Below are 26,889 nucleotides of genomic sequence, written 5' to 3'. Positions count from 1 at the left end.
CAGTAATGTTAACACCTAAGAGGCCTTTTGGGCAGGAAAGGATTAGAGGGATATGGGCTGGACCATGAGGGGTGGAACGAGCTGAAAATGGGAGCCTTGGCTGCCATTGACGATTTGGGTGGAAGAGCCTGTTTCCATGCCACGTGGCTCTGTAGCGCCCTCTGCAGTAAATGACAGGTAGTATGCCTGGGTCACGTTGGAATCTCAACATGCACGTACCTCGCAAAATTTCCAGCTCTTTTGCCGGCCTGTTGACAGTTATGTTTAAGGTTGAGCAGATGAGCTTGAGCCCCGAGTTAGGCCGTTCAGCCCATCAAGTCTGTTCCACCATTCCAACCTGGCTGATTTATTCTCCCTCTCAACCCCATTCTGCTGCCTTCTCCCCATAACCTTTTGCATCCTGACTAATCAAGAAACATTAACCTCCACTTTAAATGTACACAATGACTTGGCCTCCACAGCCATCTGTGACAATGATTCACCATTCTCTGTCTGAAGAAATTCCTTCTCATCTGTGCTCTAAAGGGACGACCCTCTATTCTGAGGCTGTGCCCTCTTGTCCGAGACTCACACCCTATAGGAAACACCTTCTCCACATCCATTTTATTCAATATTTGATAGGTTTCAATGAGACTCCTCCTCATTTTTCTAAATTCCAGTGAGTACAGGCCCAGAGCGCCTCATGTGTTAAGCCTTTCATTCCTGGAATCATCCTTGCGAATCTCCTCTGAACCCTCTCCAATGTCAGCACATCTTTTGGGGCCCAAAAACTGCCCATAATACTTCAAGTGCAGTCTGACCAGTGCCTTATAAAGCCCCCGCCTTCCTGCGGCCGTTCTGGTTTCCCAAGAGGTACTGGTTCACAGGTAAGTTGTCCTGAGGTTAGGCAATGGTTAAATCTGCGATTTGCTGAGCTCAAAGGGCCAGAAGGGGCAGTTCCTCACTGTATCCCAAAAAAAATCGGCCAGCTGAGTTTGAGACCTGTTCACAGTAACATTCATGATTGGCCGCCGGAGTTTGTGACATGGTAACAATGACGTTTAGGATTGGCCACCGGAGTTTGGGACATGGTAACAATGACGTTTAGGATTGGCCACCGGAGTTTGGGACACGGTAACAATGACGTTTAGGACTGGCCGCCGGAGTTTGGGACACGGTAACAATGACGTTTAGGATTGGCCGCCGGAGTTTGGGACACGGTAACAATGACGTTTAGGATTGGCTGCCGGAGTTTGGGACACGGTAACAATGACGTTTAGGATTGGCCGCCCCGCCGGAGTTTGAGACACAGTAACAATGACGTTTAGGATTGGCCGCCTGAGTCTGAGCTGTATGTTTCCTTGCAGGTGCCCAGCAATTCCCAGCAGTGGCCGTCCATTCACGCAGAGACCCGGCACTGGACCGCCCTCAGCTTCGCTGTGGCGTTTGGCCATCTCCCCGTCACTCAGGTAGGGAGGCGGGTTGATGTTCTTTACAGAAAGAAGTGTGCGTTAAGTTCTGCCTGCTGTGCCGGCTCTTGGAGAGGCCTGTGGCTTCACGGCAGGGTTGGCGGAGGGCTGCTGGTTCCTGTCCTTGGATTTAGGTTGTTCCTGCTCAGACCACAGCCCTCCTCTTCAGTGCCAACACTCCGGAGGCACTCGTGAAGTGAACCTCATGAGAGATCACTGAGTGACATCTTTACTGCCAGGGGGTGATGTTAAAAACACACGGTGAGACTAAATTAGGCCAGTTACTCCAGAACCAGAGCCAGGTTTATTATCACGATAAATGTCACGAAACGTGTTGTTTTCCTGCAGCAAACTATAGATATATACAGTATGTACAGATATAGTTACACACACACACATGCATAGTGCAAATATCTACAGTTTATACACAAATATTTCCTATCAATATTCCTTATCATAATTTATATTAACTTTTAAACATTGCCCTGTACTGCTGCTGCAAAACAACAAATCTCACCACATTGGGTTCCTTGTCCTTAGGGAACCTGATGGCAGAGGGGAGGAAACTGTTCCTGTGTCTTCAGGCCCCTGTAACTCCTCCTCGGTGGCAGCAATGAGAAGAGGGCAAGTCCTGGGTGATGGGGGTCCCCTTTTTGAGGCATCACCTGTTGAAGATGGCCTCAGAACTGGGGAGGCTAGCGCCCATGATGGAGCTCAAATAACGGCTGATTCTCTCGCATAAAAATAAGAGACTCTGCAGATGCTGGAAATCCAGAGCGACACACACAAAATGCTGGAGGAACTCAGCAGGTCAGGCTGCATCTCTGGAGAGGAATAAACAGCTGACATTTTGAGCTCTGAGACCCTTCACCAGGACTGGAAAGGAAGGGGGCAGAAACCACAATAAGAAGGTGGGGGTGGGGGAGGAGTACAAGCTGTCTGTTAAAGGGCACATGAGGGAAAATATTATAAGAACTTGGATGGAAAATTATTTACTCAATTTGAGGAGAGAAATTTCTCCCCTCTTCTCCTCACCTGCCCATCATCTCCCCCTGGTACCCCCTCCTCCTTCCCTTTCTCCCGTGGTCCACTCCCCTCCTATCGGATTCCTTCCTCAGCCCTTCACCTCTTCCACTCATCACCTCCCAGCTTCTCACTTCGTACCCCCTCCCGTACCCATCCCCTTTCCCCCTCTCCTGGTCTCACCTACCACCTCCCAGCTTGTACTCTTCCCCTCCTTACTCTGGCTTCTTCCGCCTTCCTTTCCAGTCCTGATGAAGGGTCTGGACTGTTTATTCCCCTCCATCGCTGCAGCCTGACCTGCCGAGTTCCTCCAGCAGTTTGTGTGTTGATCTTTTTCAAGTTGCCCACTCCACACCTCCCAGCTGTTTTAGCATCCAGGAAGCTGGCGGTCTCTTTCTTGTGATGACACTGACAATGTCTACCCCAGGCTCTCAAAGCACAGAGTGGGAGCACAGCCGGACACGCCCTCTTCTCATTGTAAAATCAGGGAGGAGGGACAGGAATTCGAAAGAATGCACTCAACTCCTTCCCCTCTGCCATCAGATTTCTGAATGGACAATGAACCCATTACTTTTTCCATCATTTTGCACTAATTATTTAACTTTTTAAAAAATATACATTTCTTATTGTAATTTATTGGATGGTGGGGTGGAGAAACATCTCTATCGAGAGAGATGTAAGGTGCTCCTCAGCTCTGCTGGCCTGTGGGTCACCCCTGGGTAAGGTCTGGTTCCTGCTTAGCCCCCGATCAGGGTCACGTGAAGCCATGGAAGTAGGTGATGGACGGTCATATGAGCAGCCGGTGCAAATCACAAGTCCTGATGCCACTGATGTCAGGCAGACAATCTCTGAAGAGTATTGATCATGGCTGGGGTCACCCCTCTTGTAAAGACTCTGCCCAGGAGAAGGCAGTGGCAGACCACTTCTGTAGGAAAATTTGCCAAGAACAATCACGGTCGTGTAAGACCATGTTCACCCACGTCACACGACACAGCACATAATGATGATGTCATACAATACGGCTCATAATGGTGATGTCATACAATACAGCACATAATGATGACGACGACTGAAATTTATAGTATTTTTGTTTTGCACTCTACTGCTGCTGCAAAACAACAAATTTTGTGATGTGTCAGTGATAATAAACCTGATTCCGATTCCCTCAAGAAAGTTTTACATCCTTCTTTTGTCTTCCCCCCTTCCTTTAACTTCACAGTTGGGCAGTATTATAATTTACTCAAGTTCTCCATTTTTTACTGGAACATAGAGGACTACGGCACAGAACAGGTTCTTTGGCCGACTTTGTAGCCTACCAAAGATCAAATACCCAGCCACATCGCCCTCCATTTTTTTTTCAACCATGTGCCTATCAAAGAGTTTCTTGAATGTCACTGACATATCTCTGCCTCTACCACCAGCCGTGTCAGGGTGTTCCACACACTCTCTGTGTGTCAGAATAGTCTGCAGAACTCCATATGAAGACTGCATCTCCTCTATCCCCACTGCCCCTGATTAGCACTAAAGCTCCAACCCCTTCCCTGTCACTCCGAGTCCTCAAACCGGGTGTTCACACTAAGAATGTAGAAAGCGCACTCAGTGGCTGGTTTATTACATATCACCTGTACCTAATAAACTGGCCACAGAGTGTCTGTCCGTGATCTTCTGCTGCTGTGGCCCGTCCACTTCAACGTTTAATGTGTTCTGTGTTCAGAGACGCTCTTCTGCACACCACTGGTGTAATGTGTGGTTATTTGAGTCACTGTCACCTTCCTGTCAGCTCCAACCAGTCCGGCCATTCTCCTCTGACCTCTCTCATTAACGAGGTGTTTCTGTCCACAGAACTGCTGCTCACTGGATTTGTTGCCTTCTGTTTTTTCGCACCATTCTCTGTAAACTCTACTGTTATGTGTGAAAATCCCAGGAGATCAGCAGTTTCTGAGACCCTGTGTGGTACCAACAATCATTCCACGGTTAAAGTCACTTTCCTTCCTATCCTGACGTTTGGTCTGAACAACAACTGAACCTCTTGACCACGTCTGCATGCTTTCGTGCATGCGTTGAGTTGCTGCCACATGATTGGCTGGTTGGATATTTGCATCCACGAGCAGGTGTACCAGTATACCTCATCAAGCAGCTTCTGAGTAGAGAGCATAGAAAAAGGATCTGGTGCTTTCCCAGAGTATATAACGGATAACCTCTCTCAGGCTTCTAGCCGGGAACAGGTATTGAATTTAACTGACGTTTTGATGACAAACTCTGCCATCTACATCAAGGATGATACCTGGGTATGTCTAGTCCGGTGGCATTTATACCCCCGTCGTCCGTCCCCCCTGATTGGTTAATCCTCATCCAATCAGGTTTCTGCTCTCCCGCCTCATGTATAATCAAATTCAGAGGATTCCCTGTGAATGTGGAGCAGTGAGTACAGGCATCAACCCGTATCAAGGAGCACAGAATGTGTATCTGTTTGGGTTACCCAGAGAAACCGGCGGTAGCACAACATTGCATTTGCAATGACCAGAGGATTGACTTTAACGGCACAAAACTGCTGTTTTGGGACCGTCTGGTGAAGGCAGCCATTGAAATAAAACTAGAGGAGAAGAATTTTAACAAAGATGTAGGTCTTGCCTGAAGTAAGAGCTGGAATTTGATTGTAAACAAGGTGGGAAAGCAGAAAGCTGATTGGATGAGGACTAACCAGTCGGGGGGATGGATGACGGGGGTATAAATACCACCGAACTAGACTTGCCCAGGCATCAACCCTGATGAAGATGGAAGCCTGAGATGAGTTTATTCGTAGAACACAGACATCACATTGAGAGAGGGTTCATGACGAGAAGTGTGGGGCAGAGGCAAGCTGAACTAAATTCTTGCCGTGAATTCTGTACAATTCCCCTCTTTCGCATTGCAGCTACTATTGGATGCGGGGGCCAACGTCGAAGGAGGGGTCATCGAGGGAAACTGGTCAGAAACGCCACTACAGCTGGCAGCTGCAGCAGGTACACAATTACCAAGCGATGGTCTTGTACTTTATCATTTATTACAGCACCTCTCTGTAGCTGTTACCCTTTATCCTGCATTAGAACACGGAACAGTACAGCACAGCACAGGCCCTTCGGCCCACGATGTTGTGCTGATCTTTTAACCGACTGTAAGATCAATCTGACCCTTCCCTCCCACATAACCCTCCATTTCTCTATCGTTCTATTATTGTCTGACCTTGTTCTACCTCAGTGCACTGTGTTATGATTGATCTGTATGAAAAGTGTGCAAGACAAGCTGTTCACTGTATCTCAGTCCATGCAACAATACCAAACCAATTCTGATTTTAGTCACACCTTTTCCTTGTAACTATGATGCTCTGCCCCCTTTTCACAACTCTCTCATTCCGGATCTCCTCTCCGTTCAGACCCTCTTTGGATCTCCTCGTCATTCAGATCCTATCTGGACCTCCCCACTGTACAGATCCTCTCTAACTTTTGCCTTGCCTTTCGTCAATTTCAGGTCACTTTGATCTCGTTTGCCATTTATTGCAAAAGGGAGCCGATGTCCTGGCTGGGACCATGGACAAAAGTGGTATGGCTACGTCAATGCACGGAATCACTAATCCCTTCAGTCAGGCTGCTGCCCACGGACGCAGGTAAATCAGCTGGACGTATAGAACGTAGATCGCTGCAGCACGGGTCAGGACTTTTGGGCGTTAACATATCAGAGGATCTGCTCTGGGACCAGCAGCTAAACGCCATTACAAAATGGCACAATAGTGCCTCTACTCCTGGGGGGTTGCTCAGATTTGGCATGTCATCTAAAACTTCCAAACTTCTTGAGATGCACAGTTGAGAGTGTCCTGAGTAGTTACGTAACGACCAGGTATGGAAATACCAACACTCAGGAATGGAAAGTGCTGGATGTAGCCCTATTCGTCACAGGAAAAGCCATCCCCAACATTGAGTGTATCTACACAGAGCGCTGCCTCAAGGAACAGCAGATCCTCAAAGACCCCACCATCCAGGCCATGCTCTCTGCTTGAGCGTACCATCGGGCAGGAGGGACAGACAAGTTAGGACCCACAGCACCAGGTTCAGGAGCAGTTAATATCCCTCAACCATCAGGCTCCTGGGCTAGTGTGGATAACTTCTCTTACTCCAGCACCGAACAATTCCTCAACCTAGAGATTCACTTTCAACTCATGATCTCGATATTGTTCATTTATTTTTAACTCGCACATTGTCTGTTTGTCAGTCTTTTGTTTTTGTAAATTCTATTTATTTATTTATTTTCCTGTAAATGCCCGCAAGAAAATGAATCTCAAGGTGGCATATGCGTACCTTGATAATAAATTTACAGTGAGCTTTTTAACCTTCAGTGAGATCAACTTTAACTCTTCCCTCCCATCTACCCCTCCATTTTCCTACCATCCATGTGTCTATCACAGAGTCTAGTGGTGTATCTACCACCAGCCCTGATTTCACACATCCACCACTCTCTGGAAAAACCTAACCCTGACATCCCCCTACACTTACCCCAATCACCTTAAAATTATGCCCCCCCCCCATATTGCCAGATGAGCACACCATGTTGGGAAGGGAAGGTGTTTTATGGGAGGTGTGAAGGAAAGTGTGTTTTCACTGGAAGCCTTACAATGTGAAAAGGTGCAGCGGAGAGTACGTTTTAGCTGGGAGCTTTGTTACATGACAGAGGTGGGGCAGGATCTTACTGGGCCTTTGCCGGAGAAAGGTGTTCTGAATGCGCCGGAGTAAAGGGAAAAACACAAAGTACTGGAGGAACTCAGCAGGTCAGGCAGCATCTGTGCAGATGAGGTAGGATTTCCCGACAGCCACCTATTCTACTTCCACTCCCCACTCCCATTCCAACGTGTCTGTCCATGGCTTCCTCTTCTGCCACGGTGAGGCTACTCTCGGGCTGGAGGCCCGACACCCTGAGTTCTGTTTGGGTAGCCTCCAATCTGGTGGCATGAACATCGGTTTCCCTAACCTCTGGTAATTCCTCCACCTCCCCTTCTCTATTCCCTATTCTGTTACCCCTTACACCCCTTCACTTCTGCTCACCCCCGCCCATCACCTCCCTCTGGTGCCCCTCCTCCTCCCCTTTCTCCCATGGTCCACTCTCCTCTCCTATCGGATTCCTTCTTCTTCGACCCTTTAACTCTTCCACCAATCACCTCCCAGCTTCTTACTTCATACCCCTCCTCCTACCTCACCTAGTCTCACCTATCACCTGCCAGCTTATCATCCGTCTGCTCCTCCCACATTCTTGTTCTGGCATCTTCCCCCTTCCCTTCCAGACCAGATGAAGAGGCTCTGCCCAAACGTAGACTCCATGGTAACCCCTCCACAGATGCTGCCTGGCCTGCTGAGTCCCTCCACCATTGACTCCGGGTTTCCAGTGTGTGTTTATGAATAACTGGGGAGGTCTGTACTGCAGGCAGTTGGCAGTCACGGCGGATATCAAACCACGGACTGCCAAGCAAAGTTTTCGCTGCTATTCATTCTTTGTTGTTTTTACTTGTTACTCAGGAACGTGCTTCAGAAACTCATGTCGCAGCCAGACACCGAGTTTGTGTCCCTGGAGGACATTCTTGCCGAGGGAGCGGGTCTGAGCAAGCCGCAGGCTGCGAGCTTTGGCCTGAGTCGCAGTAGCAGAGCCCGCAGGAGAGCGCTGCAGGACGCCCTGTACCAGAGCGCTGAGCACGGCTATCTCGACATCACCATGGAACTGCACAGGCTGGGTATGTGTCGTTCCTTGCCACGGCTTTGAGCTCTCGTTCCTGAACTGATTCTCTCTTTACCTCATCTCTCTCAAAAAATATCCTTTTCCGAATATTGTATATAATTTGCGGGCGTCAGGGAGCCACTATCGATATGCGGGAGACTCCCGGAACTTCCGGGAGAGCTGGGATGTCTGCTGTTACAACTCCCGAGTTCAATCTCAGTGTCGACTCCATGATGTGTAGGATTACTCCAGTTGCCTGAGTTTCCTCCCACAGTCCAATGATGTACTGGTTAATTGTCCCGCAATTAGGCTAGGATTCTATCGGAGAAGTGCAGGGTGGTGTCGCTCGAGGGCTGGATAGGCCTGTTTGGTGCGAAGTTTGAAAAATCCCTACTGAACGAGGAGAGCTTCGCCCAGATGTGATGAGCGGGTGGCCTCTGCTGGCAGTGACTGGAACTGCGCCTGTCTGCTCAACCTCCTTGCAGGGCAGTACAGTCTGAGGACTTCCACAGCAGAACAAGGGAGGAAGATCTTTGGTTAGAAAGAAACCTTCAGCAGGACATAATGGAACACTTCACTGCATATGAAGGAACTTCGTAACGTAATAAAGTAGAAAACACTGAAACAAATATGTGTGCACTGGCCTAAAATTTCCATTGCATCACGTTTGAATTTCTGAGAATTAACAATATTGGAGGCACACTGTCTCTCTTTTTCCATTCCCCATTCAAGCTCTCTTTTCACTCCTTCCCTTCTCACCTGCCTATCACCATCTCCTGGTGCCCCTCCCGTATCCCCTTTCCGTTCTCCCATGCTCCACCCACCTCTCCTATCAGATTCTTCTTCAGCCGTTTACATCTTCCACCTTTCACCTCCGAGCTTCTCACTTCACCCTCCCCCGCCCCCGCTCACCCACCTTCCCCTCACCTGGTCTCACCTATCACCTGTCTCTCCCTCCCCTCCTCTTCTTATTCTGGCTTCTTTCCAGCCCTGAAGAAGGGTTGCTGTTTATCCCCCTCCATAGATGCTGCCTGACCTTGCTGAATTCCTCCAGTACCTTGTGCATCTTGCAGTTGAAAGTAGGTCGGTTATTTTTGCATCAGGAACAAATTGGGGCATTGACTGGATTTCAGTGCTCTGGGATAGGTACAATACGGATCTTCACACAAGTTCAAGAGGACTGGAAGAGAAAGGCAAGGATGTAATGCTGAGGCTTTATAAGGCATTGGTCAGTCTGAGCTTGGAATATTGCGAGCAATTCTGGGCCCCTTATCTAAGAAAAGATGTGCTGGCATTGGAGAGGGTCCAGAGGAGGGTCACAAGAATAACTTTGGAAATGAATGGGTTAATTTTTGAGGAACATTTGATGGGCCTGTACATTCTGGAGTTTAGAAGAATGAGAGGGATCTCATTGAAACCTATCGAATGTTGAAAGACTGGATGTGAAGAGGATGTTTCCTATAGTGGGGGAGTCTAGGACCAGAATAGAGGGATGTCTACTTAGGATAGAGATGAAGAGGAATTTTTTCTGGCAGTGAGTGGCAAGTCTATGGAATTCATTGTCATTCACTGTGGAGGCCATCATTGGGTGTATCTAAGGCAGAGAAGCCTTAAGTCCAACACCACCATGTTCAGGAATAGTTATTACCCTCCTGAATCAGTGTGGATAACTTCACTCACCAAAACACTGAACTCATAACCTATGGAGTCACTTTCAAGAACTCTTTACATCTCATGTCCTTAGTCTTATTTATTTTTAGAATTTGTCTTCTTTTGCACCATTTCTTTGTCAGTCTGTTTATGTATAGTTTTTCATAAATTCTATTGTATTTCTGTATTTTCCTGTAAATGTCTGCTCGGAAACGAATCTCAAGGTAAGATATAGGAACTTGGATAAGAAATTAAGCTCAAACCTTGAGCTTGAGATTGATAGTTTTTTGATTGGTCAGCGAGTTATGGGCTGTGGAGAGAAGTTGAGAGAAAGGGGTTAAAGAAACAAATCAGCCATGGTGGAATGGTACCACAGACTCAATGGGCTGAATGGCCTCATTCCTTCAACCATTATAAAATGCCCCTGTTCCAATGAAGAGGAATATCTTTAATATGTTTAAGTTCAAAGTAAATTTATTATCAAATTATTGTAATTTCAGTGGATCTGTCCTGGGTCCAGCATTTAGTGCCATTACAAAGAAAGCACATTAGCACCCCTACTTTCTCAGAAGTTTGGAAGATTCTGTATGTGTATTCTGTATAATAATATCAGCATATACATATACACGTATTTTATAATATATTAAATATGTGTATGTGTATATATATTTATGATATTATTATCAAATTTGTCACCATATACAACACCAGATTCAATTTTTTGCAGGCATTCACAGTAATAACAAGAAACACAATAGAATTGATGAAAGACTGCCCTGACAAGTTGCACAAAAAAAAACAACAATCTGTGGAAATACAAAAAGTAAAAGAAAAATAATTAATAATAATGAGACCTTTGCAGAAACAGGAGTTCCCCAGGTGATTAACACAAAAATGTTAAAATAAATAATAGAAGACTGAGAAATTCAACTCAATAAATTCAGAAAATGCCTAGAGAAACCAGAAAAAATCCAACACATTCCAGGATCCTGTAGCAGTTTAACTCAATCTGATTACTTACACAGGCACAATGGAGTGGCAAACATCATTCACCAAAATCCTGCTTTAAAATACAAACTGATAAATGACACTATATCTCACTATAAGTACAAGCCTGGTCCCGTTTCAGAGTCAGAGCCCTACAAATAATGTTACAACCGATCTGTTATTACAGATAGGACAATCTGTAATAACCATCCAGATATAGTAACACAGGATAATAATAAGAACAACTTACTTAATAGATACAGCCATTCCAAACATGCATAACTTACAGAAATCAATGTGAAAACCACCAGAAATATGCTGAATTAAAAGAGGAATTTGAAAGGCTATGGAACATGGACAGGGTATACATTGTCCTGATAGTAATATCTACAACTGATGTCATCCCAGAGGCACTATGCAATAGCATTAAACAATTCGGCCAATGCAGCAATATTTATGTAAGTCATCATAAAATCACAACACTAGCCAGTACTGGAATAGTCCGAAAGTTCCTAGCAATTGAGAAATGGGTGTGCTTGGCTTTGCCCACACATCAGGTTTGGCCAGCCTGAGCGGAGAGAGAGGCGCTGCCGTGCTTTCTTTGTAATTGCACTTGCGTGCTGGACCCAGGACAGGTCCTCTCAAAAGATAACACCGAGGAGTTTACAGTTGCTGACCCTCTCCACCTCTGATCTCCTGATGGAGGCTGGCTCATGGACCTCTGGTTTCCTCCTCCTGAAAATAGTCAGCTCCTTGGTCTTGCTGACGTTGAGTGAGATGTTGTGACACCGTTCAGCCAGACTTTCAACCTCTCTCCTCAGCAAACAAATACAGCATTGGAGCTGTGCTTAGCCCCAATGTCGTAAGTGAGTAGAGCAGGGGACTAAACGCACAATCTCATGGTGCACCTGTACTGTTGGAGATCATGGAGATTGCCAATCCAAACTGACTGAAGTCTGCAAGTGGGGAAATCGAGGATGCAATTGCACAAGGAGGTATTGATGCCAAGGTCTTGAAGATTAGTTTCATGGGGATGATAACATTGAATGCTGAGCTGTAGACAGTGAAGAACGTATGCATCTTCGGTGTCTGGATGCTCCAGAGCTGAATGAAGAGTCAATGAGATGGCATCTGCTGTTGTGTTGAGCTGTGGTGATGGTAGGTAAATTGGAGTGGACCCAAGTCAGACAGAGGGCGGTTCAATGGATGGCTGTGGAGGCCAAGTCAATGGGTAAGTTTAAAGTGGAGGTTGATAGGCTCTTGATTAGTAAGGGGGTCAAAGATTAAGTGTAGAAGGTAGGAGAATGGAGTTGAGAGGGATAATAAATCAGCCATGATGGAATGGCGGGGCTGACTCAATAGGCCGAATGGCTTGATAATGCTCCAGTGTATTCTGGTCTGATGAGTGTCTGTTTTCATTCTAGGTGTGCCATGGACTATACACTCGTGGCAGAAGTCCCTGAAGACCTCGTACAATCAGCATCGTTGCTCCGTCACCCTGGAGCTGTTGAAAGAATTTGATAGCCTGAAGGATGTGTATAGCGAGGAGATGATCTCTGAGGGCCTGCCTCTCATGTTCAACATTTTCCGTCTGAGCAAGGTGGGTCTTGTCTAGGCCTGTACAAATCTACCCCCTTACCTAATCTCTGGGCAAGGTGGGTCTTGTCTAGGCCTGTACAAATCTACCCCCTTACCTAATCTCTGGGCAAGGTGGGTCTTGTCTAGGCCTGTACAAATCTACCCCCTTACCTAATCACTGAGCAAGGTGGGCCTTGTCTAGGCCTGTACAAATCAACCCCATTACCTCATCTCCGAGCAAGATAGGTCTTGTCTAGGCCTGTACAAATCTACACCATTACCTCATCTCCGAGCAAGATGGGTCTTGTCTAGGCCTGTACAAATCTACCCCCTTACCTCATCTCCAAGAGCCTCTGCCCCTTGTGTCCAATGTATTCCATCTGAGCAAGGTGGGTCTTGTCTAGGCCCGTACAATCTACCCTGTTTCCTCATTCCAGTTCTACTTTGCCCGGGAAGTTGATGCACTGTGGCAGACTCAGATAGGCTGTGGCAGACACAGGGAGGGCACTAAGGAATGTCAGTGAACAGAGGGACCTTGGGGTTCGAGCCCATTATGTCCTGAACACAGCGAGAGTAATGCATTTGTTGCTTGTCGGTCTCTGTGCATGGATTTTCATTGGTTCAATTGTATTTTGTTGCTTTACTGTGAATGCCTGCAAGGAAGCAAATGTCAAGGTACTACAGTGTATTCTGGTTAATTGCGACACATCGGGACCAGTAACATTTCGGCCCAATTAAGCGGCTGCCCCCTTTAGCCAAAGTTTTATGGAAATAGTCAAAAAGGTATAAAGAAGAAGTTTTTGATGGAGGAATTCATCCAGTGTACATTGCTGTGTTCTTTTGATTGACTGTAAATGAACAGAATCTGCACAGACGCCTGGTGCAGATAGTGGACTGCCTTCAAACAATGCTGTTAACGATCGCATCCTCCAAATCTTCATTTTCATTGTAACTTTCAAGGTGACTGTTGATTCTTCGTAGTTCCTGACTTGTTGGAATAGTGAAATTGCTCTATTTTCACTCCCATCCGTTTCCGGCATCTCCCAGCCCGAGTGCTTGAAACTGCAGTGAGCAAAACAGTTCAGAATTGTCTTCCTGCTTATTTCAGTGACAAAGATCACTGAACAGAAACACACACAACTTGACACTGTTTAGAAACTGTTTGCTCTACGCCTGGTGTAGTGTCTTAATGAGCACAAGCCTGTCTCCAGTTGGAAGCTGTTTGGTGACAGTTTGTTGTCCCAGTTGAGAGGCGTCGTGTACCAACTAAATGAAGGGAGTCCTGGCTACTTTCTCAATTTAGATTTTGTAATTAACAGGAATCTACTGTATATAATGACATAAACATACTTTAATAAAAAAATTATGTTCAACTTTGAACAGAGATAAATAGGATGGTGGTGAAGGCATGCTGCATGCTTGTTTCCATAGGTCAGGGCGCAGGATCTAAAGGCCGTATCATCATGTTGTGGAGGAGATTTACCAGGGTGGATTAGTGAGCATGCCTCATGAGGATAGAATGAGTGAGTGTCTGGAGTGAGGGAGGGTGATAAGAGGCAAAGATCGAGTGGACACTCGCAGGACTGTACTGGCTAAAATGAGGAGGCATATTTTCAAGGAGATTGGAGGGAAGCATGGGGGGGTGGGTCTTGTCTAGAGGTAGGTTTTTACACAGAGTGGTGGGTGTGTGGAACGCCCAGCCAGGGTGGTGATAGAGGCAGATACGTTACAGACATTTAAGAGACTCTTAGATAGGCGCATGGATGATCGATAAATGCCTCCCTTTCCCCTCCCTGTCCCATCTTTCTTGCCACACCTGGATGATTTTTTCCCCAGATTACACACTTAACCTCTGCTTTACTGATACTAATGTGCATTTCTATATTTTCTTTCTTTAACGCCCTCTTTGCCAACTCAGCCACTCTCTCATTCCCCTTCACCCCCATGTGCTGGAACCCATAGAAATTTAACCTGACCTCCCTGATTTGCAACTCTTGTGACTGACTGAAGGATTTCATGAAGTACATCTTGCCGGCTGTTTGAGTGAAAAAAACCTTAAACTTGCTAGAACTGAGGATAAATCTGAACATATCAATGCTTCGACTAGTTTAGTTTTCTCCACCCAACGCAACGCAACCATCACTGCCATCATCTCCACTGTATACACCGCTAACTTATCAGATGTTCTTCTGCTGATTGCAATTTCTTTTGCTGGTATCGCCACCCCAAACCCTGTCACTCCTGTCTCAGGTTCCTTAGCACCATCTGTATAGACCTGAGTATAATCACTATACTTTTCCATCACGTGACAGTTAAATGCACTTACCAAGTCAGTTTTATATTTTTACAAGTACTAGGGTAGGTATTGGATACAGAAGAGAGGAAATTGTGTGGACTAGGTTAAGGCTGGGTCCCTGTGCACTAAACCAAACATTGAAATTGATAGGGAAACATCAGACAGGATTGTGTGCAGAATGTCAGGAAGAGGAGTCAGTAGAACATGTAGTTCTGAGTTGCAGGAAGTATGGGATGCAGAGAGAGATGATGAGAATTAATCTAAGGGAATTGGGGGTGCAGGAATTCACATTAAAAGGGTTACTGGGCATGGGTGAGAGAACACAGGTCAGGGTATTTTTAGCTTTCTTAAGCGATACAGGGTTTTTTAAAATATCGGATATGACGGATACACAGGAATAGGGTACTAGGCTGGCCAAAGAAGGAAGGGTAATGTGTAGATTAGGGTGTGTGAATGGGTGAAGGGATTTAGAATGTAAGTCTGATCCACACCCCGCCCGGAGCAGAAGGTGGCGGTAATGCACCATTAAGCTGAGTGCCAACCGCCGTAAAACAAGAAGAAGAAGAAGCATAGATGATATGAAGAGTGTAGAGCTCTGTCAGACGGAAGAGTTAGATTGATCTCTAGTAGGTTAAAAGGTCAGCACAACATAGTGGGCTGAAGGGCCTGTACTGTTCTATGTTCTGCATGTTCTAAGCAAAGTGGTAACTATGGAAAGCTGGTGAACTGATCTCAGACCTGAGTGACGTGTTGTGATGTGTCTTTGTGCCTTGTTTTTCAGAATGATACTATAATTCAGCAGCTGGCTGCCATCTTCACTCACTGCTACGGACCCTACCATATCCCCGTGATCCAAGACCTGAAGCAGAAACTCAGAGACCCAGGCGGTGAGAATCAGGGGCTTTGTCTGTGGACTCGATCGGAGACAAACTTTCAATCCCGGATCTTCGCAAAGCAAATGCGATGTTCGGAGACAACGAGGATGTAATAGTGAGGCCTTGGCAGATAGAAAGAGGCTGCCCTTGAGGACTTAGATTGGGAGAATGGGCAAAGAAGTGGCAGATGGAATATAGCCTAGGGAGGCGTATGGCCATGCATATAAGGAATAAAGGGGTAGCCTATTTTCTAAATGGGGAGAAAATTCCAAAATCAAAGATGCAATGCACTTGGGAGCCCTTGTGCAGGATTCCCTAAAGATTAACTTGCAGGTTGGGTCGGTGGTAAGGGAGGTAAACGCAGTGTTAACAGTAGTACACAAAAGCAAGGATACAATGCGGAGATTCTATAAGTTATTGGTTACACTGCATGTGGAGTATTGTGAGCAGCTTTGGTCTCCTTTTCTGAGAAAGGCTGTGCTGGCACTGGAAGAGGAAGTTTGCGAGAATCTAACCCTCTCTGTTTCCTCCTGCAGAAACCATCCCTCTGAACAACCAGGAGTGCTCAGACGTCACCTTCCTGGTGGGCGGGAAACCTTTCTACGGCGATCGCGAGCTGCTGACGTCAGCATCACCACGGTAAGAGCCCGCCGTGCACCAGGCAGAAGGGAAGAAGCTCTTCCCAGAACATTGAGTGTTAGGTCCTCAGGCCCCTGATGATAGAAGTGAGAGAGGGACATCTTGGATGTTGAGTGTCCTTAATGGTGCATGCTTCCTTCTTGAGGCATCACCGTTGGAAGATTGAGGAGAGGAGAGGATTATGACAAATATAGATAGGGTTAAAGTAGGCTTTTTCCTCTGAGGTTGGGTGAGACTGGAACTAGAGGTCATGGGTTAAGGGTGAAAGGTGAAATGTTTAAGGGGAACATGAGGCGGGTCTTCTTCACTCCGAGGGTGATGAGAGTGTGGAACAGGCAGCCATCACAAAGTGTGGATCCAGGTTCAATTTCAATGCTTAAGAGAAATTTGGACAGGTAAGTGGATGGGAGGGGTATGGATGGCTATGATCTGGTTGCAAGTCGATGGGACTAGGCAGATGAATGGTTCAGCATGGATTAGATGGGCCAAAGGGCCTGTTTCTGCGCTGTAGTGGTCTATGACTCTATGCCCTTAATGGTGGGAAGTCTAGTATCCATGAAAAAGTTGCTGAATTTACAATTTTCTGCGGCTTTCTCAGGTCCTGTGCAGTGTTCCCTTACCTCCCCATACCAGGCAGTGAAACAAACAGTTAGAATACTCCCCACGGTACATTGGTGAGAGACTTCAGAGACTTAGCAAATCTCCTCCCAAACTCCTAATGAAGTCTAGCCGCGGGCATCCCCTCTACGTAATTACGTTGATGTGCTGGGCTCAAGTCAACAGATTTTTGTGAAGCTGAGGAAAAGAAAGAAGGGAAATGCACTGCCAGGGCTGCTGGAAAAGGCAGGTACAACAGGAAATTTAACAGACCCTTAGATGGGCACGAGAATGGAAAAAAAAGAAATTGGAATTCAGATGCAGTTTCATTTATCACATACAGTGAAATGTGTTTTCTGCATTAACAACCAACACAAACAAGGACGTGCTGGCAAGTGGCACCACTTTTTCCAGCTCCAACGTAGCAATCCAATCCCACGATGTTCAACAAACAACACACCCAAGGAAGTGCTGGGGCAACTCACAAGTGGCACCACATTTTCTGACACCAACACGGCATGCCCGCACTGCTCAGTAGAACAGAACACATCACGCAACAAAATCTTTTCCCCCCTGTGTGATTAGCTTGATTTTGGAGTAGGCTAAAAGGTCAGCACACCATTGTGGGCCAAAGGGCCTGTACTCTGCTGTCATGTTCTATCTTAGTTAAACAAGGCTGGTCAGGGTGGGAAACTGAGAAATGTTGGAGTTACGACAGTATTGGGGATGAACGTGGGAAGGGACAGTGTACGTGAAATAACACTAAACCTCAGTGGGGAGAGCTTCCCCAAAATGGAGCATCGGCATCGGGATTTCTATGGAAGAGCTTCTCTGAACGGAAAGTGTTTGATTGGGGGTTAGGGCTACTTCTGCTGCTCACGTTATTTGAGAGTCAGATCTATTTTATTGCTGTTTACTGGACACAGATCCAACACAGGCTGCATTTTGTGCCGTATTTCTCTCTGGCTCTGTGTTCTACATAATTCTACTTTTTGGTTACGTTTAAGGTTCAGAGTGCTTATTGAAGCCTGCCCTTCCGTCAATGACAAGGCCAGAGACCCAATCGAGATCCAAGATATAGCGTACGAAACATTTGAGGTAACCAACAGCAAATTATTCATATTTCTGATAGAACGAATGTAGCAAATTAATGTCAGACACACCAGGGATGTTTATTGACAGCTAACTTCCTGGGCACTTGATGCATCTTGTCTCATGGACAAAATCCTAGTGCATCTGGTTCGTGTCTGTTGGTGTGAAATCAGTTTCACGGGTTTGGTGAGTTGGGGCAGAGACACTCACTACTGGTGAGTATGTTAACTATATATGCTCAGACACTAAACATACACACTGTGGGAAATACTTCTCTAAAGCGTGTGCAGAGACCCTCTTTACAGCACCCCCCCCCCCCCCCCCACTGTTTACTGTTTCCACAATAACATGACCCTCAGCCCGGGGTGACCAGGTGTGTGAAAAGAGGCTGTGTGGCTAGATTTAAACTCTACCAGCACCGTGACATCATCAACTAAGTGACAGGTAGTGGGATGGGCTGCAATGCTCCTCACACGGGCCAATCCCCACCTCCCATGGGGGAGCGGCTATCGACGACAGGTAAAATTGACACTACTACAACCATGCCATCCTGTGACTATCTCTGATTACAATTGAAACATGATTCGGATAACGAACCCATTATACGTGAGTTCTCCAACACCTGTAACGGAGATACTTCAGGTTGGTATAGAGGGACCTTCCTTTGGAGCAGATGATCAGTCTGAAAGTGCCAACGCCAAAGGAAGTGTATCAAAGGACATATATGTCATCATATACTACTCTGAGATCTATTTTGTTGCAGGCATTCACAGGGGAAAAAATACAATAGAACTTATGAAAAATTACACATAAACAAAAGACTAACAAATAACTAATATTCAAAAGAAGACAATCTGTGCAAATGTAAAACTGAGAACATGAGCTGTAGAGGCCTTGAAAGTGAGCCTGTGGGTTGTGGAAAAGTTCAGAGTTGTGGTGATTAAAGTTATCCACGCCGGTCGGTTCAGGAGCCTGATAGCTGAGGGGTAATAACTGCTCCTGAAGCTGGTGGTGTGGGACCTGAGGCTCCTGTACCTTCTGCCCAGTGGTAGCAGGGAGAGGAGAGCCTGGCCTGGATGGTGGATGTTCCTTTCTTGTGGCAGCGCTTCTTGTAGATAAGACCACAGACATCGAAGCAGAATTAAACCATCTGGCCCATCGAGTCTGCTCCATCATTCAATCATGACTGATCCTTTCTTTTAATCTCCTCCTCAACCCCAGTTCCCGGCCTTTGCCCCATAACCTTTGATGCTGTGTCCAGTCAAGAACCAATCAATCTCTGCCTTAAGTACACCCAACGACCTGGCCTCCTCAGCTCCATGTGACAACAAATTCCACAAATTCACCACCCTCTGGCTAAAGAAATTTGTCCCATGTCTGTTTTGAAAGAGCTCCCCTCTATCCTGAGGCTGTGCCCTCTTGTCATAGACTCCCCCACCCTGGGAAACATCCTTTCCACATCTACTCTGTCTAGGCCTTTCAACATTTGAAAGGTTTCAGTGAGATCCCCCTTCATCCTTCTGAATTCCAGTGAGAACAGACTGAGAGTATGATAACCCTTTCATTCCTGGAATCATCCTTGCGAATCTCCTCTGGACCCTCTCCAATGTCAGCGCATCTTCTCTAAGATGGGGGGCCCAAACCTGTTCACAATACTCAAGGTGAGGCCTCACCAGTGTCTTATAAAGCCTCAGCATCACATCCTTGCTCTTGTATTCCAGAGCTCTTGCAATGAATGCTAACGCAGATGTGCTGGATTATAGGGAGGGCTTTACCTTTGATGGACTGGGCTGTATCCTCCACGTTCTCTCGGCGTTTCTGCTTCCGGGCATACCAGGCCATGATGAAACCAGTCAGGATACTCTTCACTGTGCATCTCCAGAAGTCTGGCAGAGGTTTAGGTGACACGTTTTAGATGCTCGTTGGAAATGATTCCCTGTATTCCTGGCTGTTATTTGCTCGCATCTTCACCAGAGGTGAATGGCTGGGTGTCCAGCTCTTTCTGAATGGACGGGTGACAGTGCGCCATTTAATTGCTGTGGTCTCCAACAAAGTAACGGTAACCAAGGCAGCGCAGCAGCATAACAGTGCTGTCGTTTAACACACCAGCAATCTCTGTCTGTAAGGAGTTAGTTCTCCACATCACTGAGTGCGTTTCCTCCGGGTGCTCTGGCTTCCTCGTTCCAAACACATACGGGTGAGGATCAGTGAGTTGCGGGCTTGCTTTGTTGGTGCTGAATGCGTGACGACACTTACACGTCAGCATGATCCTCAGACTGTGTTGGTTGCTGATGCAAATGACACATTTCACTGAATGTTTCGATGTACAGGTGACAAATAAAGCTCATCTCCCTTTAATCTTTCTTTCTCGTGCTCTTTCTCTTTTTCCTCTCTCTCTCTCTCTCTTTCCTTCATCCGATTTTGATTTTTGCATAGCTAATGATACACAGTGTATAGGCTACAATTTTTCAACAAAATAGCAACAAACTCTGGCTATAAAGGTCTCTGTAATAAGCAAACCCATTGCAGAAATGTCAGCAACTATACCACAGCAGTAATACCTGGCTATAAAGGTCTCTGAAATAACCAAACCTGTCAAAGAAATGGATGTTTTGCATTTGGAGAAATGATTTTTTTCACTTGCAATTTTTTATTGGAGACTTGTGCACGAACTCATATCGAGATCTGTGATGTCTCCACAGTGCTTGGTACGGTATATTTACAATGGAGGAACAGATGGACTGCACATCAGGAAAAGCAGAGCCTTGGAGGTAAGCTCTTCCCTCGTGTGCATCTCAACTCGCACGCTTATTCCCTAGTGTCCTGCCACTTGGCAAGTGGTGAGCTATCAGAAGACACGGATGTTCTTATCCACATCCTCAGGCAGATGGTAGTGTGCACTAACGTGTCTGTGCACCAAGTTCATTACCGTGGGCCAGGGACGACTTGAATCGAGGTGCTCCAATAGTGGCAGTGTCGGTGGGGTGGGGTGGGGATATTCAATATGGACACACTCTCCTCACGGAGTGGGTGGCTGAGAATTGTCGGTTAAGGGCTGGTAGTGGAGAGAAAGAATGTCAGGAAATGGGCAGCACTGCACTTTTCTCCGAAGGGTTTGCGAAGATCCATCCAGCATGTCACCTAAAACCCCGACAAACTTCTATAGATACAGAGTGGAGAGTGTCCTAACTGGCTGCATCACGGCCTGGTACGGAAACACCGATGCCCAGGAACGGGAAAAGCCAACTGTCAGTAGTGGGTACGGCCTAGTCCGTCACACAGCCTCCCACCCTTGAGCACGTCCAAAGGAGAGCAGCACCCACCATCCAGGCCATGCTCTCTACCACCGGGAAGGAGGTACAGGAGCCTCGAGCCTCGGGACCCACACCACCAGGTTCCGGAATAGTTATTACCCCTCAACTCCTGAGCCAGCGAGGATAACTTCACTCACCACAACACTGAACTGATTCCACAACCTGCAGACTCACTTTCAAGGCCTATCTTTATAATTATTATTTATATTTCATTTGCACAATTTGTCTTCTTTTGCACATTAGTTGTTAGTTGGTCTTTTTGAGAAATTCAATTGTATCTCTTTATTTTCCTGCAAATGCCTACAAGAAAATGAATCTCGGGGTAGTATGTGGTGACATACATGTTCCCGGATAATAAATTTACTTTGAATTTGGAGGTGAGTGGGGCATAGGAAATAACCCACAGCTGAGGAGGGGTAGATTTATGCATGCTCCCTCGATTTGTCTTGGAGTGGATTAGATGCTTTTAGTGGAATGAATTATGGTACATGTGCTTTGGAAAGAGATGATTGGAATGGGTATAAGGTGTAAGAGATGGAATGGCTTTGAACGACATGTAGAGAGATTGCTCATTTCCTGTGTCGTCGCCAACTAAACTGGACTCTGACACCGCAGACGTTCCTCAGCCACACTTTATGTACCCGTGCACAAGGAAATCAGACTGCTCTGAAGTTTGAGCAAAGATGCCATTTTTACACTGAAGCTAACAAATGGATACTGACCAATTGGTAATCTTGTGTGCGTATGTTCCATTTCCTTATTCAAAGCTCAAGGTAAATTTATTAGCAAAGTAGAACAAAGAAATACAATAGAATCAATGAAGAGTTGCACACAAAGACTGATAAATGACGTGCAAGTGAAGACAATCTATGCAAATTAATAAAAACAAATAATAAGTAATACAGAGAACATGAGTTGTAGAGACGTTGAAAGTGGGTCTGTGGGTTGTGGGATCAGGTCAGTGTTGGGGTGAGTGAAGTTATCCACACTGGTTCAGGAGTCTGCTGGTTGTAGGGTAATAACCTTGCACAATCAGTGACCAATCACACTGCAGCAATGCAGATATTAATAGCCAATAGAATCTCCACAGGGTCTTGTAATGACGAGAAAATTTCAAGACAAGCATTTGCACCATTTGTTGGGCCCTGAGGAGCTGCTGCCATGAAGCATGTGACATCTTAACCCTTGCCTAGCTGGAGCTTCCACACTCCGTCTGTGTTGCGGGTTCTTCCTTGCCGAACTCACCTCTCCGTCTCTGTTCCAGGTTCTCTCAGCTTCCAGCCTCTTCAAGCTAGAATCGCTTATGCATCACTGCGAAGCCATGTGTTCCCGAGATTTGACCCTTGCTGACAGCTCCAAGACCTATCAAAGGGCCAAGGTGAGGGCAGCCCTACCTCCCGCTGATATGCAAGTTGTATAATGCGCAGCATCCTGAGGTAATCTTCAGGAATGCTTTAACGATTAATGGGGTATTCTTTGAAGTAAAAGGGTTAAATTTGGTGCAGTTCAACACCAGGTGGAGAACTCGCTACGTAGGTACCATTTTATAGGCTGATAGGGTCATAGAATACAACAGCACAGAAACAGGCCAGTTTGTACAGCTCCCCTCAATCTTCATTCCAGGGAATAAGATTTCAGGACAGAAAGAAGCCACACATGAGGCTGCTAAACAAGATAAGAGCCCGTGGCATAACAGGAAAGATACTAGCCTGGATAGAAGATTGGCTGACTAGCAGGAGGCAAACAGTGGGAAGAAAGGGGGCTTGTTCTGATTGGCTGCTGGTGACGAGTTGATTTCCGCAGGAGTCAGTGTTGTGACTGCTTTGTATGTTATATGCCAATGGTTTGGCTGATGGAATTGTTTGGTTTGTAGCCAATTTTGCAGGTGATACAGTGCAAAGATAGGAGGGGCAGATCGCGTTGAGGGAGCAGGGATTTGGACAGATTGGGAGAATGGGTGAAGAAGTGGCAGATGGAATACAGTGTAGGCATATGTACGGTCATGCACTTTGGTAAAGAATACAGGCGTAGACTATTTTCCAAACATGGAGAAAATGCAGAGGTACTTGGGAGTCTTCATGCAGGATTTCCTAAAGGTTAACTTGCAGGTTTATTCTGTGGTGAGGAAGGCAAATGCAATGTTAGCATTCATTTTGGGAGGACTAGAGTGTAAACGCTAAGATGTAATGCTGAGGTTTTCGGACCCGTGTTGGAGTGTTCTGAGCAGTTTTGGGCCCCTTACACGTTCGTGAGAATGGTTCTGGGAATGAAATATGAGGAGTGTTTTAAGGCTCTGGGCCTGTCATTGCTGGAAGCCTATCAAATATTGAAAGGCCTAGATGGAGTGGATGTGGGGAGAACGTTTCCTATAGTGCGGGAGTCTAGGAACAGAGGGCACAGCCTCGAAATAGAAGGATGCCCATTTAGAAAGGAGATGAGAAAGGATTTCTTTAGGCAGAGAGTGGTGAATCTTGTGGAATTCATTGCCACAGTCGGCTACAGAGGCCAAGTGGTTGGGTCTATTTAAAGTGGAGGTTGTTGGGTTTTTGGTTAGTCGAGGTGTTAAAGGTTATGGGGAGAAGGCAGGAGCATAGGTTTAATAAATCAGCCAGGCTGGCAAGGTGGAGAAGACTCAATGGGCTGAGTGGCCTAATTCTGGTCCTACATCTTCCTACTAAAGGATTAGAGGGATATAGGCCAAACGTGGACAAATAGCTGAGATCGGTATTTTACTCGGCATGGGCGAGTTGGGCTGAGGGGCCTATTTTATTTGACTCAATGACTCTTTGATAGGCACATGGATGATATAAAATGGAGAGCTATGTGAGAGGGAAGGGTTTGATTGATCTTGGAGTAGGTTGAAAGGTTGGCACAACATTGTGGGCCGAAGGGCCTGTACTGTGATGTAATGTTCTATGGTGTATGTTCTGTGTTCTATGACTTTAACTCGGAGAGCTGTAATAAATCAAACTGCATGTATGTCACCTTGAGATTTGCTTTCTTGCGGGCATTCAGAGTAAATACAAAGAAGTAAATCAAATTAGTAAAAAAAAGCAATAAATATCAAGACAATGAGATGAAGAAAGTGAGTCCATCGGTTTGGGAACACTTTAATGATGGGGTGGGTGAAGTTGAGTGAAGTTATCCCCTCTAGTTCAAGAGCCAGATGGTTGAGGGGTGATAACTGTTCCTGAAGCTGGTGGTGTGAGTCCTGAGGCTCCTGTACCACCTTCCTGATGGCAGCAGCGAGAGGAGAGCAGGACCTGGGTGGTGGGGGTCCCTAACAATGGATGCTGCTTTCCTGTAACAGCGCTCTATGCAAATGTAAATGAATGGAGGGGTGGAACTCTCCATTTTAAAGCCAGAACGGGCCAATGCTTGTGATTTTCTTGACTGTAAAGCTGTACTCCTGTTCACTGCAGGTCGCTGGAGCATCCCAGTTAGTCTCGTACTGCAGCGGCTACTTCCTGAAGAACTTGCTGTCCCTGCTGGAGCAGGACTCTTTCCAGGAGCTGTTGATGGACGAGGCAGTAAAATCGGACCTCCTGGCAGACCTGCAGCAGACCCTGGCCTCCAGGATGCAGGCTGTGTACCAGCCCATCTCCAAGGAAACTACAGTGTGACGCACTAACAGGACTTGGCCTTTGGATGGCCAACAACACTTAATGTAAATGGAGATGGGTCTACTGGACAGGACATCGGGCAACACAGCTCAATAGGCATGCTTTAGGGTGGCTTGGTGTTGAAATAGAACAACCTTAAATGTTTTCTCTGAGAAAACCTGCCCCCTTCCATTTCACCCTTGGTGAAATAAGGCCATGAGGTTCATAGGAGCAGAATGTGGCCATTCGTCCCATCGGGTCTGTTCCACCTTTCTATCATGGTGGATTTATTATCCCTCTCGATCCCATGCTCCTGCCTTCCCCCTGTAAGCTTTGACTCCCTGACTAGTCAAGAACCGATCAATCTCTGCTTTGACCTGGCCTCACAGCCGCCTGTGGCAATGGCTTCCACAGATTCACCACCTTTGGCTAAAGGAATCCCTCTTCGTCTCTGTTCTAAATGGACGTATTGCTATTGTGAGGCTGTGCCCTCTGGCCCTAGACCCCCCCCACCAAAGGCAACGTCACATCCACTCTGTTTAGGCCTTTAAGTATTCGATAGGTCTCATTGCGATCCCTCCTCATTCTTCTGAACACCAGTGAGTACAGACCCAGAACCATCAAGTGGTTCCCATACATTAACCCTTTCGTTCCCGGGATCATTCACTCTCCAATGTCAGCACATCCTTTCTGCAATACGGAATCCAAAACTGCTCGCCGAGCGTGGTCTGACCAGTGCCTCAGCATCACCTCCCTGCGCTTACATCCTAGTCCTCTTGAAATGAACGCTAACATCGCATTTGCCTTCCTCACCACTGAATCGGCCTACAAATTGACCTTCGGGAATCCTGCACAAGGGCTCCCAACTCCCTTTGCATCTCTGATTTCAGTTTACAGTCTCCTGTGGTCCACAGACAGACTGATATGAGAGTTTTGTGAGAGATTGGGAAGCAGTATTGGCTGCTTCACAGTTCTTCCCCGGGCATTCAATTGCAAAGCCATACTGAGCCTCAGGTATTGTTTCCAATAGCAACAGAAACCAGTGCTGAAGGGTCTCAGCCCGAAACATCGAGTGTTTACCCCTCTCCATCGATCTGCCTGACCTGCTGAGCTCCTCCAGCATTCTGTGCGTGTTGCAGAGAAACCAAAGGAATTTTCTTTTAACTGAAGTGCAATATTGTGTGTAAACTACTGTATCTTATTGCTTAATTTAATGCTCTTTTGTTATTTTGTATAAACAAGATATTAAGCAGAAGATTATTTATAGAAAGTATCAGAAATCTGCATTTTCATCAGGTATGAAAATCAAATGAAGGATTTCAGTGATGTACATAATTGGTAAATCAGACTGGTAAACCTTTTTTTCTTTCATTATTAAAGATCATTCAGTTCCTCTGTGTGTTCTTCTATTGAGTCAGAGTCAGACTGCAGTGACAGTCCCTTCAGCCCATCTTAAGCTGCCTAGTCCCGTCGACCTGCACCGGGACCCTAACCCTCCCATCCACGTATCAATCCAAACTTCTCTTCAATATCGAAGTGGACCTGACATCCACCACCTCCACAGGCAGCTTGTTCCACACTCTCACAACCCTCTGAACAAAGAAGTTTCCCTTAAATGTTTCACCTTTCACCCTTATCCCACAGCCTCAACTCATAGTCCCACCCAAAGCCTGCTTGCAATTACCCTATCTATGATTTTGTATGCCTCCATTAAATCTCCACTCTGGGGAATAAAGTCCTGAGCTATTCAACCTTTCCCTCTAACTCAGCTCCTCCAGTCTTGGCAACATCCTTGTAAATTTACTCTGTACTCTTTCAACCTTATTTACATCTTTCCTGTAAGTAGGTGACCAGATGTCTGGGTGAATATTTTTATAAAATATGTAACTTCAGTCCTGTGGGGAAATCTTATTTTCTGCCCCCCCCCCATGGTAATCTGCAGCCAAACTGTCCCCATCAAACTGGGAGGAAGTTGTGTCTGTATTGCATATAGCAGTGGGTAGCGACCCTGCCCATGTTGCCAGCCATTACGCCACTCAGCTAGTTACGTTT

At 46.3% G+C, this 26,889-nt stretch overlaps 1 protein-coding gene across 2 annotated transcripts in view; it reads left to right on the top strand.

Moving 5' to 3' along the window:
* Positions 1-26,236, top strand: part of LOC140731980 (ankyrin repeat and BTB/POZ domain-containing protein 3-like) — a 70,258-nt gene extending 44,022 nt beyond the window's left edge. The window contains exons 7-17 of one of the 2 annotated variants that reach the window (XM_073054029.1): positions 1,347-1,448; positions 5,386-5,473; positions 5,979-6,114; positions 8,012-8,223; positions 12,269-12,444; positions 15,500-15,605; positions 16,130-16,232; positions 17,837-17,927; positions 20,624-20,692; positions 22,500-22,613; positions 24,658-26,236. In XM_073054029.1, coding sequence (XP_072910130.1) covers positions 1,347-1,448; positions 5,386-5,473; positions 5,979-6,114; positions 8,012-8,223; positions 12,269-12,444; positions 15,500-15,605; positions 16,130-16,232; positions 17,837-17,927; positions 20,624-20,692; positions 22,500-22,613; positions 24,658-24,858 — 1,398 coding nt within the window. In that variant the 3' untranslated portion in view covers positions 24,859-26,236. The remainder of the gene's footprint in view (positions 1-1,346; positions 1,449-5,385; positions 5,474-5,978; positions 6,115-8,011; positions 8,224-12,268; positions 12,445-15,499; positions 15,606-16,129; positions 16,233-17,836; positions 17,928-20,623; positions 20,693-22,499; positions 22,614-24,657) is intronic. The other variant, XM_073054030.1, reaches the window with a different exon arrangement.
* Positions 26,237-26,889: the final 653 nt, after the last annotated feature.

The sequence above is a fragment of the Hemitrygon akajei genome, chromosome 8, assembly GCF_048418815.1.
Source record: "Hemitrygon akajei chromosome 8, sHemAka1.3, whole genome shotgun sequence".
Lineage (NCBI taxonomy): Eukaryota > Metazoa > Chordata > Chondrichthyes > Myliobatiformes > Dasyatidae > Hemitrygon > Hemitrygon akajei.
Note: the sequence above shows the minus strand (reverse complement) of the source record. Positions and strands in the feature narration are given on the sequence as shown.